At 40.5% G+C, this 13850-nt stretch overlaps 1 protein-coding gene across 1 annotated transcript in view; it reads left to right on the top strand.

The window, feature by feature from the left end:
* Positions 1-1294: 1294 nt before the first annotated feature.
* LOC128689819 (nephrin-like) overlaps positions 1295-13850 on the top strand; it is a 200712-nt gene continuing 188156 nt past the window's right edge. Inside the window, exon 1 of the mRNA XM_053778311.2 lies at positions 1295-1642. Coding sequence (XP_053634286.1) covers positions 1330-1642 — 313 coding nt within the window. The 5' untranslated portion in view covers positions 1295-1329. The remainder of the gene's footprint in view (positions 1643-13850) is intronic.

Raw genomic sequence — 13850 nt, 5'->3', positions numbered from 1 at the left:
AGACCAAAAGACGCATAATCATTGGATTTTTCCTAAGAGCATACCGAATTTGCAGTCCAGGAGGAAGAAGAATGTACATACATACACCAGACATTTACTGATCTACATTTCCCTTTCTTTTTCATCCTCGGCTGCAAAAGAAAAAAAAATCAGATCATCAATTCTCCCCGCACAAACATCACTGCTAACAATGTTATAATCCTTCCTTACAGCCGGGTTATACTGAATATTTCTAAAGCGCTCACACAAGGTAACACTAGAGTTTCAATCGTAACTTGTACTTCCATAAAAGATCTGGGGTTTATACTATTCCCTGTGGAGGTTGTGACAGTATATACATAGGTGAAACAGCAAGAAACCTCAAAACATTTGTCAGTGAACACATTAATGCATGTAGGAGCGGCAATTTGAGCAGTGCCTGCATACAACACTGGAACTCCGTCAGACACCTGGTGAAATTCAACGACGCCCACATAGTGATTATAGAACCCAATTTCCGTAGACGTAAATATCTTGAATCATCATTAATTGCTACTTCTAACACAAAGAGAATAAAGGCAGCTTCATAAAGGCAGCAAGAATTCTCCTCAAATCAATAAACCCCACCATCACATAGCTGCTACCACTACTACTAGTACCATAACCACGAGTACTACGACTACTACAACAAATACTACTACTGCTACTACTACAACAAGTACTACTACTACTACAGCACGTACTACTACTACAATAAGTATTACTACTACTACTACTACCTCAACGATTATATCATGTTTTGTACCTCACTTTCTACCCATATATACCTCTCAGAGTCTCAGTATTTCGGCTTGACAAAGCTCCTGGAGAGCGAAAATTTGCCTCAATAAAATATCACATTAGTTACACTTGTGCTCTTTTACCTAACATAAGCTAGTCATTGTATTAACCTGTTAGTTTTGGGACTAACTTGATACGGCCTTAACTCCTGGCTGATCTTTGAGTTACAGTCCACAATTCTGTTATTAATATATCGCGAATCATAAGTTATTCATGTGAGGTTAATGATTGTCATCTCACTCAAAGGGAACAGTTGTAGCTTCAGTATTTTAATTTATAATGCTATAAAACACTAAATAACATTTGACATACAAATGTTATTTTTGTAAGAGAAGGAGGACTCGAGGGGTAGTCTGTTGTCTTGTGGTCTCCCTAGTGGAGATTGAAATTTGTGTTTCTGCTTTCAGCAAAGCAATTAACAGAACTCACCATTCAGTCGTTGGTTTTAGATTAATTTTAACAGTATGTTCCTCTGCAGAAACACCTGGGCGCCCAGTTATCAGCGGGTACATGACAGGTGAGGTGCTGAGGGAGGGCGAGAGCCGAGTTCTCACCTGTCAGGTAATGGGTGGACACCCACACCCTTGGGTCACCTGGTACAGACACGGTCGACCCATCAACCTCACTTCTATGATGAGAGATACACTTGCTGTCTCCCTGACCTCGCCAAGAGTGACCAGCAGGAGACTGGAGGAGGAAGAAGTGAGGGTGAAGCAACTAGTGAGAGCGACGCGTGAGGAGGACGGGGCGGTGTATGAATGTCGCGTCAACAGTCATCTGTCAGAACAATCACTCACCACCAACGTTACTCTCACCGTACATTGTAAGGTTATGATTTTGTTCTGTTATTGTCTCTGATAGCTTCACTTTCACCGTTATTTTCTCCTATAGCCTCCCCTTCATTATGCCTTATCATTTTAATTTCGGTTACATTGTAAACATTGCACTATAAAACAATGTAGCAGTTAGTGGGATATTATTTCAGTTCATCACTCTCAGTGATGAATTGAGAAGCTTATGCAACATATAGGAATCTTTATTGAAGAAACGCTTCGCCACACAGTGACTTCATCAGTCCTATACAGAGCAGGAAGGTATAAGGATAGGAGGAGTTTGAGGTAATCAGTCCCTCAGCCTGGAGTCGATGTGTTCAGTCCATCAATCTTGTAGAATGTACAGCATAGGGCCGTAGACGTGGCTTATATACTGTATATAAGCCACGTATACGGCCCTGTGCTGTACATTCTACAAGATTGATGGACTGAACACATCGACTCCAGGCTGAGGGACTGATTACCTCAAACTCCTCCTCTCCTTATATCTTCCTGCTCTGTATAGGACTGATGAAGTCACTGTGTGGCGAAGCGTTTCTTCAATAAAGATTCCTATGTGCTGCATAAGTGTCTCAATTCTTCAACTTGTCGGTTTTCAAAACCATTCATCCCTCACTCTCAGTGATGCAACACGTCCTGTCTAAGGTAGAGCAATGGTTGTCTAGAGATGACTGACACTCGTCTCCAGTCAGTTTCCTTAATTTGTTACACTATATAAATCAAACAATAAAAAATAAACTGTATGTATATAAAGAGGAGTCTCACAGTAACATCTCTAACTGATAAAACTGAGAACGTCATCAATAGGAACATTAGTGAAGACATTGTTGATGACGCTCGATGAAGTCCTGAGAGTGACGGAGGTGAGAAAGGGTGAAAGAGCCAAGGAAAGGAGTGAGAGTTTTGGCCAGCCACGAGGTGAGACATTAAGAAATAGAACCATCAGAGAAAATAATGAGACGTTTAAGAAAGTGTTTTTATTTCTTCCATCTTCATTTTCTCAATGACTGTTTTGCTAAAGAAGTCTTTCCCTATTCCTTCTCCCATTTCCTCAAATTCAATTTCTTGGCCACTCCCTTTCCTGGTCATGCCCGCCTCTTACTTCAGTTGTTTATACTTTCTACTAAGTTTCACGTTGGCGACGCTTTCTTCATCCTCTGTCAACCTGTCAGCGTCAAATTGTTCTATTTTCCCGTCTCTTGGGCCTTACAGATCAAAGTACACAGTTTTATCTTCCACAGCCCCGGGTCTAAATTCTCTCTCCCTGACTTTGTTACTAATATTTCGTCTGTCACACTTTTCCCAGCATTCTTGGACTTTGTCACTTCACCGTCTCTTCGTACTGTCATTGATCTGACTTGTCGCTTTAATTATTTTCCCCAGCCTGACTCTCGGGCTATGCCTGTCATTTTTTTGCTGTTCATGGTGCTGTCATTCCAGATTTTGATAGCTTTTTTTTCTAAGAATCATCACCTTCATTACTATCAGCTTGCCCTTACTTATCTTAGATCCATTACTAATATTGTTATATTTCCTTCTGACAAAGACAAATAGGGAGTTATTCTTTGTCGTTTCATAATTTCTTCTACAGTTTTTTTCTCTTATTCTGCATCCTCCTGGCTGGGCAGAACACTCACTTCTCTGGCCACATCCGTCTTATAAAATGCTCGGTACTGACTTTGAGTCTCTCTTCACGAATGTTACTCTTGAGGATGTACTCAGTTTTCTCAGAGTGAAGACCAGTGAAGGGCTGCTTCATCTCCCTATAATTATTGATGTCTTTCCTGATCTCATTCGCCTTTGTGTGCACTAACTCTTTTTCCTTTAAACATAAATTTTATTCTCAAACATTTGATGTTGCTATGGACTCTCCTCTATCCCATATTCTTGCTAACCTTTATATTGATTACTTCAAAACTGTTCTGCTTACTATGATAGGGGTAAGTTCGTGTCTCAGGCTTCTCTACGTACCAATGTCTTGGTACTACAGCCAGATGACTGGTATTTTTCCTCCTTCCATGAGTTTCAAAGCTGAATGGGGAATCTAACGCTTTGCCTCCTTTCCTTGATGTTCATGTCTACCTATCTGTGATACGCTTTTCTTTTCAGTTTACCGCCTGGCTATATAGAGTGTAATGTACATTCACTACTTTTTCTTATATTGGTCTTTTTCTTAAGATATGTATTGGTGTTTCTCTCTTTATCAGTGTCCTCTGCATCTGTGACCCTTCAATTTCTTGACTTAGAAATTTCCCGTCTTCGCGTCTGCTCCATTTACTGCTCTTCCTGTCCTCTCCAATACTTTGGTAACCATGGCCGCTCTCATTCGAACATTCTTAAAAAAATGGCTCTGTCAGATATCACACTATCCTATTAATTGGACCTCGGCTGAAGGTATCTACTTCCGTAGCCTCCAACAACACCTTATTGTTGAATCAGCTGTTAGACATAACTTTCTTTGCATGAATTTTAATCGTAGCTTTGCTTCTGCTGATGCGTGTCTTTCCCACTGTGTTGTGAAATACTTTAGTCTTCAGAACACCCGTGACTTGACCTGCTACTAATGCTATTACTACTTCTACTACTACTACTATACGCAAATTACTCGCACAGAGGAGAACGATACTTATGACGGTTTGACTGGGACCATCAACTAGTCACACAGAAGAGCGAAGGGAAGGGGGGAGGCCGGAAATCCAGGGGAGGTAGATTAAAGACAAAAGTAGTGGTAGTAGTGGTGAAATTAGTAGTAGTTGTAGTAGTAGCAGTAAATAGTAGTAGTAGTAGTAGTGCTAGGAGTAGAAGTAGCAGTAGTGGTAAGAAGTGGTAGTAATAAGCGGTAGTAGTAGTAGTAGAAGTAGTAGTAGTAGTAGTAGTAGTAGTAGTAGTAGTAGTAGTAGTATTGGCAAGAAGTGGTAGTAATAAGCAGCAGTAGTAGTAGTAGTAGTAGTGGTAAGAAGTGGTAGTAATAAGCAGTAGTAGTAGTAGTAGTAGTAGTAGTAGTAGTAGTAATAGTAGTAGTAGTAGTAGTAGTAGTAGTAGTAGTAGTAGTAGTAGTAGTAGTGTTAGTGAGAGTAGTAATAATGGAAGTACTCTAAGGAGAAGAGAAGAGACAGCACTGCAGAAGAGCTTGTGGTCCACGAGGGCGGCACCAACAATGTAACCTCTGAGCGGCTTCAAGCTGAACGTGTTGGTATATTTTAGGAATACTGGTTTGTCTCTGGTAACAAGAAAATACCTTTTAAACTTTATGTTCTAAAAGCGTTTTTTTTTCTTTGTTGGGAAGTTTAAATTAGATTTGGGCTGTGTATGTCCTAATTTGCCTTGTCAATTGAAGAAAATGTTATATTACTTTTCTTATGATGACTTTAATGAAATTGTCTTCCGATTTGCTTCGTATTTTTTAAGGTTATAATTTAACTGCATCAAAAACTTACGAAGTTTTCTTCACTATTCCAGTATAAAGATAAGTTTCTTAGATCTCACAGCGACTGAAATATATATTACTGTGTATCCTTGAAGGGGGACTTTTTAGTGGCTGCATGACTGTCTTTTACCCACCAGATCTTCGTTTCTAATTCTCCTCATCCCATCGGCTTCAAATTATCATTGTTGGTGTTCGATAAATACGCCAAAAATCTAAGAAAAAGATGTAGGACTCATTCCTAGCCTCTAGAAATGTTTCTTATAACTTCCTGAATCTTGGAGACAGACTCCTCCTAACTTGATGACGGCGGAGAGTGAAACTGCTCATCTGCTAATTTTATTTGTACAGTAGAGTGAAATTTTTTTAAATATATCTGAGACAGCCTCTTGTGAATGGCTGCAATATTTAGTGGCTGATAAATCTTACACACAGGATAACTCCCATTAAGCTTAATTTGTCTGTGGCCAGATTTGGTAGTACCCTAAATTTAAAAATAAAATTAGAGAGTTTGAGCTCCCTTCGATAACTGGCTTCAGATTTTCAGCCCTGAAGTGTTGTCGAGTCAAACACGGGTCACTTTGTTAGTGAGCTCCGTAAGATATTGATTTCTTTTGGAATGCCTCAGCGTAAACATCTAAATGTCAACGCTGAGACATTCCATAAGACGGTAGACACCGTCTGAGTTTAGAATATTTAGATGCCAATTAAAAATTTTAATGAAATTGCTAAATAACTTGGATGTGTAAGACTCAGATCAATCACTGCATCAGTCACTGGGATTTAAAAAAAAAATTGTTTTTCACTCTGAGTTATGTAAATTTTATATTGTCAATTTATTAAATGAATCAAAATGCTTTTTCCAGTGTATACTAATGGGAAGTATTATATAACTGGGCTTTATGCATGTTACTCCCTTCCTCTAATACGACTCTACCAACAGCATTGTCCCTAATCCCTCCGTTGTAGCGATACACTAATCCCAGCTTTATCTCGGTTTTAACAGATGAGCACAGAAAGTTCAGTGAGGATTTATTGTCAAATGAGAGTTATGAGTTGCTTGAACTATTTTCTGAAGCAACTCCAGACGTCGCAGCTATCACAGATCAAAGTTGACCGAAATGATATCAGTAGCAACACTTCCAGCAGGATATCACGTCTGGAAATAAATGGTATAAAATACCGACACAATGGAAATATAAACACATAATCAGTATAACTAGTCACAAACAGATTCACTCCAGGTAGATCTGTTTGTGACTTGAAAAAAGCCCACTGTGTGGGCGAAACGTTGTCAAAAAGGATCACATTACACTGCATATGTGTTTATATTTCCAGGATATCAAGTCTAAGGAAGACAGGAGAAACAGGGAAGGAGGAGAGGCATTGCTAATCAAAAACCAGTGGAGTTTTAAAAAGGCAAACATGAGACAAACAACTTTAGTGGCCTCACTTATGACTAGGTGACCCGAAAGTGGTAGTTGCAGTGGTAAACAACCTGTCACCTAATATTAGGATAACTAAAGAGTAATGTGAAAACAACAAGAAAGCAATGGCTGGCAACATAGCAGGCGCAGCAAGTAGGGAACATAGTACTCAAGCAAAAGCTATTAAATTTTGGTGATTCGAGCCACAAAGAAATAGACTGGGAGAGCTGAGACGCAGATGAGAGACTGAAAGTATGGCGGAGTTGAATTGATGAGGGTAATTAGGGAAATTTTCTCTGAGTAACCATTTTAAGAGAAAATGACGAGAGAGAGAAGACAGAGAGAGAGAGACAGAGAGACAGAGAAAGAGAGAGACAAAACCTGAACTTTGAGTACCTTGTGGAGCTAAATGAAGAGGGAAGAACGGCAGTTGGCATAAACCTTGGTAATAAATACCGACAAGTTGGTTTAGAAAGACACGTATCCAAACACTACGACATATTTATTAGAAAACGTTTCGGTCCTGGGACCTTGATCACTTCTAATATACAGAGGTAGAAAGGCATTATATATATAGGCGGGGAGTGAGGTGTGTGACGCACGTGACCTGAGGAATGTCATGTTGTGATGAGGACGGGTAGACGATGAAATCATGTGACTCCTGTGTTGTTGGGTTGGTGTTGCTTAAGTCTCATGTATGCCAATGTTTTTGAAATTTTGTAGTTTCCAGTGTTGCGTTCTATAGTGTCGGTGACGGCGATTAGTGAGGCTTCTAGGCACCGTCGGCGTCTGAGGTCTGGTTCGGTGAGAACGAGTTGTGCCTCGTTCCAGTTCATCAAATGCCCCGTGGAGTCTCTGTGGAGGACACAGGCGCACCTTACATCGTCTCTGTTAGAGGCATTTCGATGCTCATTCAGGCGGACTGCAAGATCTCTGCCTGTTGGACAGGACGAGAAGCCAGATTTTAAAAGACAGAGCTTCGAGGAGAAGAAAGAACTTCTGCAAAATAAAAGAAAACTGGAAGGGAAGTCAGTGGATGGAGTACATAGCAAGAAAGTGTTGGAAGTTAGAGGCTAATTTGTTACCAAGAAAAACTGGTAAGAGTCAAGACAAAGAGAAGCCTTGGTTCAACCAGAGTCTGAGAGACATAAGAACATAAGAGAGGAGGAGAACTGCAGCAGGCCTGTTGGCCCATACTAGGCAGGTCCTTCACAATCCATCCCACTAACGAAATATTTGCCCAACCCAATTTTCAATTCTGCCCAAGCAATAAGCTTTGATAATTCTGTTAACTCACGTGCAAGTCCCACTCAAATCCAACCCCTCTCATTCATGTATTTATCCCACCTAAATTTGAAACTACCTAAGGTTTTAGCATCAATAACCCTACTAGGCTGTTCCACTCACCAACTACCCTATTTCCAAACCAATACTTTCCTATATCCTTTCTAAATCTAAACTTGTCTAATTTGAATTCATTACTGCGGGTTCTCTCTTGGAGAGATATTCTCAAGATCTTATTAATATCCGATTTATTAATGCCCATCTTCCACTTATACACTTCGATCATGTCTCCCCTCATTCTTCGTCTAACAAGTGAATGTTATTTAAGGTTCTTCAATCTTTCTTCATACGGAAGATTTCTAATGCTATGTATTAATTTAGTCATTCTACGCTGAATGTTTTCTAACGAATTTATGTCCATACTGTAATATGGAGACCAGAACTGAGCTGCATAATCTAGGTGAGGCCTTACTAATGATGTATAAAGCTGCAGTATGACCTCTGGACTTCTGTTGCTTACACTTCTTGATATAAATTCCAGTAATCTGTTTGCCTTATTAAAAATAAAAATACAAAAGTGTGTGAAAATACTATAAAAAGTGAAGGACAGAAGTGAGAAACTACATAAGAAATTAATATGCAATGATGACGAGAGCAACTGAGCGACAGTCTGAGAATGACATAACTGCAAAGACCAAGTCTGAAGCAGCACTGTTTCACTTCTACGTCAGAAGAAAGACGATATTGCAATACTTGGTCAGGAGAGCTAATGAAAAATGACAGGGAGGTCTGTGGACTGATGATCGAACGTTTTGAAGAGATTTCCTCAGTGGAAACTGGAAAAATTCCAGAAAGCCTGTGGAAAAGGTTACACCGAGAGGCAGTGGATGTCACACACACAACAGGGGAAGAACTTTTAATGGAACGGGAATGGGATTAGATTCTTCAGAGGGAAGAGAATCACTAGCCAGACTTCTTCTTAAGATCTCCAACGGTTTCCACTGATCTAGAAAACAGCGAAAGAGTTCTCTTTAGTTAAGAAAAGAAAGTTGCAAGGAAGCAATGAACCTTACACCAATTTCACTTACTTGTTTGCCATAAACAATTACCAGTATGGGTTCACAGATGACAAATCTTATCAGCCTGTTGGAGTTTTTGACAAGGTAACAAATGTGACACAGTAGAGGGATGATTGTATTGTCTTTTCTTAGACTGAAACAAGGCATCTGATTTTGTAGCCTACAGTAGGCTGGGGCAGAAACTTGTAGTCAAGAATAACAGAAACATACTCTGAGAGATGAACTATACTTAACGAAAAGAAAACAAGGGGTGACGATCAGGAAGGAGCCGTCAGAATGGGGAAGCAAAACAGCGAAGATTTCGCAAATAGTTACGTTAAACCAGTAATGTTTTTGGTTTATGTGAAAGACTTTCCAGATGAACATGAATCATATGTATCTCTGTTTTTGATAAAGTAAAGCTAATAAAAAGAATAAAAACCAGTGATAACAGTGAAAGGCAACAAATGTATTTGGACAAACTGTAAATGTTTGAGGCCCATCCTACAGTACGCAGCTGCACTGAACTCTTATCAGTCTAATTATGTCATATTTAACAATATTTATAGTGGGATTAGCTGCTAATTTTCAATTTGATGTATAAAAATAATTGCTTTCTCTGCTCTGAGGCAAGAGTGATAATAGGTATCTTGGCATATACATAAATGACATCGGTATTTATATATGCTGAGAGGAAGGGAGGGGGTAAAGGAGGTTTTGTGTGCGAGGGGCTTGGACTTCCAGCAAGAATGCGTGTTAGATAGGAACAAATGGAGACAAATGGATTTTAGGACTTGATGTGCTGTTGGAGTGTGAGCAGGGTAATGTTTATGAAGGGATTCAAGGAAACCGGCAGTCCGGACTTCAGTCCTGGAGATGGGAAGTATAGTGTCTGCGCTCTGAAGGAGGGCAGACACAGTTAAAGAAGAGCTATAATTTGGCAGCCACAGTTAAGTTGTACGAACTATGATAAAATCTTAAAGACATTAAAGATGTTGACTGAGAGGAGGAAAAGAGGAGACATGATAGCTACATGTAAAGTCTCGAAAGGATCTGAAAGAGTAGATAAAAACGATTTCTTAGTTCTTGCAGCGAGGGTAACAAGAGACCACAGTTGCAATAAGAAGCAACCAACGTGAAGAACGCAGAAAACACTGATCTTGAGAAACTTTAGCCACAAGGAAACAAAGTGGAAGAATTTGGAGTCTCACAGTGGTCTTGAAGTGTATAAAGCTGTGATACTGAAGGTGGGACAGGAAAATTTAATTTTTCATCTTGTCAGGAACACAACCAGATAGAGAGGAGGTGATGAACCAGCAAGGTTGGACCTTATACTCACTCTGAGTGATTTTGGTGTATAAAACCTTTAATACAAAAGATCCCTTAGTGACAGTATCTATGTGGCACAGAGTTCCTGTTACCTTGAAGAAGCAAATGTGAAAAGAAAGAAAGCATAGGAATGAAAAGCTGCTTCAGAAAGAAGAGAAAGCACTGACATACAACAATTACTGAACGAAGTGTAGTGTCTCAATCTTCAAGCCCATGGTTTACCCAGGGTTGTAGATGGTTTACCCAGGGTTGCAGATGGTTTACCCAGGGTTGTAGATGGTTTACCCAGGGTTGTAGATGGTTTACCCAGGGTTGTAGATGGTTTACCCAGGGTTGCAGATGGTTTACCCAGGGTTGTAGATGGTTTACCCAGGGTTGCAGATAGTTTACCCAGGGTTGCAGATGGTTTACCCAGGGTTGTAGATGGTTTACCCAGGGTTGTAGATGGTTTACCCAGGGTTGCAGATGGTTTACCCAGGGTTGCAGATGGTTTACCCAGGGTTGCAGATGGTTTACCCAGGGTTGTAGATGGTTTACCCAGGGTTGCAGATAGTTTACCCAGGGTTGCAGATGGTTTACCCAGGGTTGTAGATGGTTTACCCAGGGTTGCAGATGGTTTACCCAGGGTTGCAGATGGTTTACCCAGGGTTGCAGATGGTTTACCCAGGGTTGCAGATGGTTTACCCAGGGTTGTAGATGGTTTACCCAGGGTTGCAGATGGTTTACCCAGGGTTGCAGATGGTTTACCCAGGGTTGCAGATGGTTTACCCAGGGTTGTAGATGGTTTACCCAGGGTTGCAGATGGTTTACCCAGGGTTGCAGATGGTTTACCCAGGGTTGCAGATGGTTTACCCAGGGTTGTAGATGGTTTACCCAGGGTTGCAGATAGTTTACCCAGGGTTGCAGATGGTTTACCCAGGGTTGCAGATGGTTTACCCAGGGTTGCAGATGGTTTACCCAGGGTTGCAGATGGTTTACCCAGGGTTGCAGATGGTTTACCCAGGGTTGCAGATGGTTTACCCAGGGTTGCAGATGGTTTACCCAGGGTTGCAGAAGAATAGAGGCTAAAAGTACAAAAGCATGGAAAAAGTTTGAAAAAACGGATGGAAGAGAACGGGGAAGCGAGAAGAGGAGCCAGAAGTGAATATTATGCATGGGTAAGAAGGGAGGCTGAACGACAGTCTGAGTAAGACTGAGTATCGGATGAGAAATTTTGAACCAAAGTTGCTATACCGCAACATCAGAAGAAATACAACAATAAATGGTAAGGTAATAAAGGCGGAGAAGATAGAGGAGAGAACACAACTTGAAAGTCTGCGAGGAGATGAATAAAGTAATTTAAGAGGTATTTTCAGGGGTAAAAAAGACATTTCCAGAAAGTTAGAGATGATGACTGTATTAGCGAGCAGCGGAATTATTACATATAACAGAAGAAGAGAAGAAAACACTGAATGAGCCAGAAACTCTGAAGGTTGAACATTAAAATGGTATAAAATACCGACAGGTTGTTAGGTAAGACACATGTGCAACAGTTAGGTATCTTTATTTCGAAACGTTTCGCCTACACAGTAGGCTTCTTCAGTCGAGTACAGAAAAGTTGATAGAAGCAGAAGAGACTTGAAGACGATGTAATCAGTCCATCACCCTTAAAGTTTTGAGGTGGTCAGTCCCTCAGTCTGGAGAAGAGCATTGTTCCATAGTCTGAAACAATATGGAGTTGAAGTGACAGAATGGAGCCTTATATACCGCCAGGAGGTGAGACGTAGGTCACTAGAAGAGGTAAGGACGCAGATGTTGGGAGGTCAGGTCCCTCTCAAATCCAGCCGTTCTCACTAGTGAGAAATAAAGATACCTAACTGTTGCATATGTGTCTTACCTAACAACTCTGAAGGTAATGGAACCAGATAGTGCGTCATGTGGGTCCTTAGAGAGAGAGAGAGAGGGAGAGAGAGAGAGAGAGAGAGAGAGAGAGAGAGAGAGAGAGAGAGAGAGAGAGAGAGAGAGAGAGAGAGAGAGAGAGAGAGAGAGAGAGAGAGAGAGAGAGAGAGAGAGAGAGAGCACAAGAACATAAGAAAGAACACTGCAGCAGGCCTACTGGCCCATGCGAGGCAGGTCTAAGTCACCTCCCGGCTTAAACCAATGACCCACCTAGTCAGGTCAGATCACATCCACTCTAAAATCACGCATCAGTCCTGTTAGCACAAGCTAGTCAGGTCTGACTCACACTTACTCACACACGCTCATATATTTATCCAATCTATTTTTAAAACAACACAATGTTTTAGCTTCTATAACTGTACTCGGGAGTTTGTTCCACTCATCCACAACTATATTACCAAATCAGTGCTTTCCTATATCCTTCCTGAATCTGAACTTTTCCAACTTGAAACCATTGTTGCGAGTCCTGTCTTGGCTAGTTATTTTTAGCACGCTATTTACATTCCCTTTATTTATTCCTGTTTTCCATTTATGCACCGCAACTATATCCCCCCTAATTCTACGTCTTTCTAGAGAGTGTAAATTCAGGGCCTCAGTCTGTCCTCACAAGGAAAATTTCTTATACATGAGATCAACTTTGTCATCCTCCTCTGTACGTTTTCCAGAGCATAAATTAATATCCATTCTGTTATACGGTGACCAGAACTGAGCAGCATAATCTAAATGAGAGCTAAACTAAGATATATAGAGTTGAAGAACATCCTGAGGACTCCTATTATTTATGTTCTTTGATATGAAGCCAAGAATTCTGTTAGCTTTATTGCGAACACTAATGCACTGTTGTCTTGGTTTTAGATTACTGCTAACCAGAATTCCCAAATCCCTCTCGCAATCAGTAATATTATGATCCACATTACTTAGTTTATATGTGGCATGGTTATTTTTTGTCCAGTGTTTAGAACTTTGCATTTGTCTATATTAAACTGCATCTGCCACTTCTCGGACCGCTGCATCAGTCTATTCAGATCTTTCTGGAGTGCTCTAATGTTCTCATTAGAATAAAGAATGGGGTAAAAGTTGAAGGAACAGATATGAATAATAGTTGATCAAGAAATACTTAACCGGAAGGACACAACTAGTGATTGTCCCTGAAGAGGTGTCGGAATGGGCAAGAGCAATGAGCGGGGTCCTACAAGGTTCAGTACTGGGACCGGTAATATCCTTTGTGTATATGAATGGCATTATGGAAGGAATTGAAAGAGGGATTTCTGTTTGTAGATGACGTAAAACTAGTGAGAATACAAACAGGAGAAGACCAGGAAAGGCTAATGAACCTGAAAAAGCTTCAGGACTGGTCTGACAAGTGCTATAAGAATTTGACTCTACTAAGTGCAAAGCTGAAGGGTAAGGAAAATCGGAAACAGAGTACGGGCTTGCGGAACAAAGGCTGCAAACCTTTCACAAGGTGAAGATCCTCGGGTGAGCAGAGTACTGAGCATACTGCAGGAAGCACCCATCAGACGGATAATTTACACTGCAAATAAATATTTAACAAATTTAAGTTCAGTTTTAAGAAGCTCCACGTGATAATTCACGAAAATGTTTGCCATATGTCAAGACCATCTTGGACAATACAGCACCAATATGGAACCAAATCTGATGAAGTATGTCAAAAAGATGGAAAAAGTAAAGATGTCTACAACGAGACTAAAAATTATGAACTCTGAGGAGAGGTTGA

Source organism: Cherax quadricarinatus, chromosome 22 (genome assembly GCF_038502225.1).
Source record: "Cherax quadricarinatus isolate ZL_2023a chromosome 22, ASM3850222v1, whole genome shotgun sequence".
Lineage (NCBI taxonomy): Eukaryota > Metazoa > Arthropoda > Malacostraca > Decapoda > Parastacidae > Cherax > Cherax quadricarinatus.
Note: the sequence above shows the minus strand (reverse complement) of the source record. Positions and strands in the feature narration are given on the sequence as shown.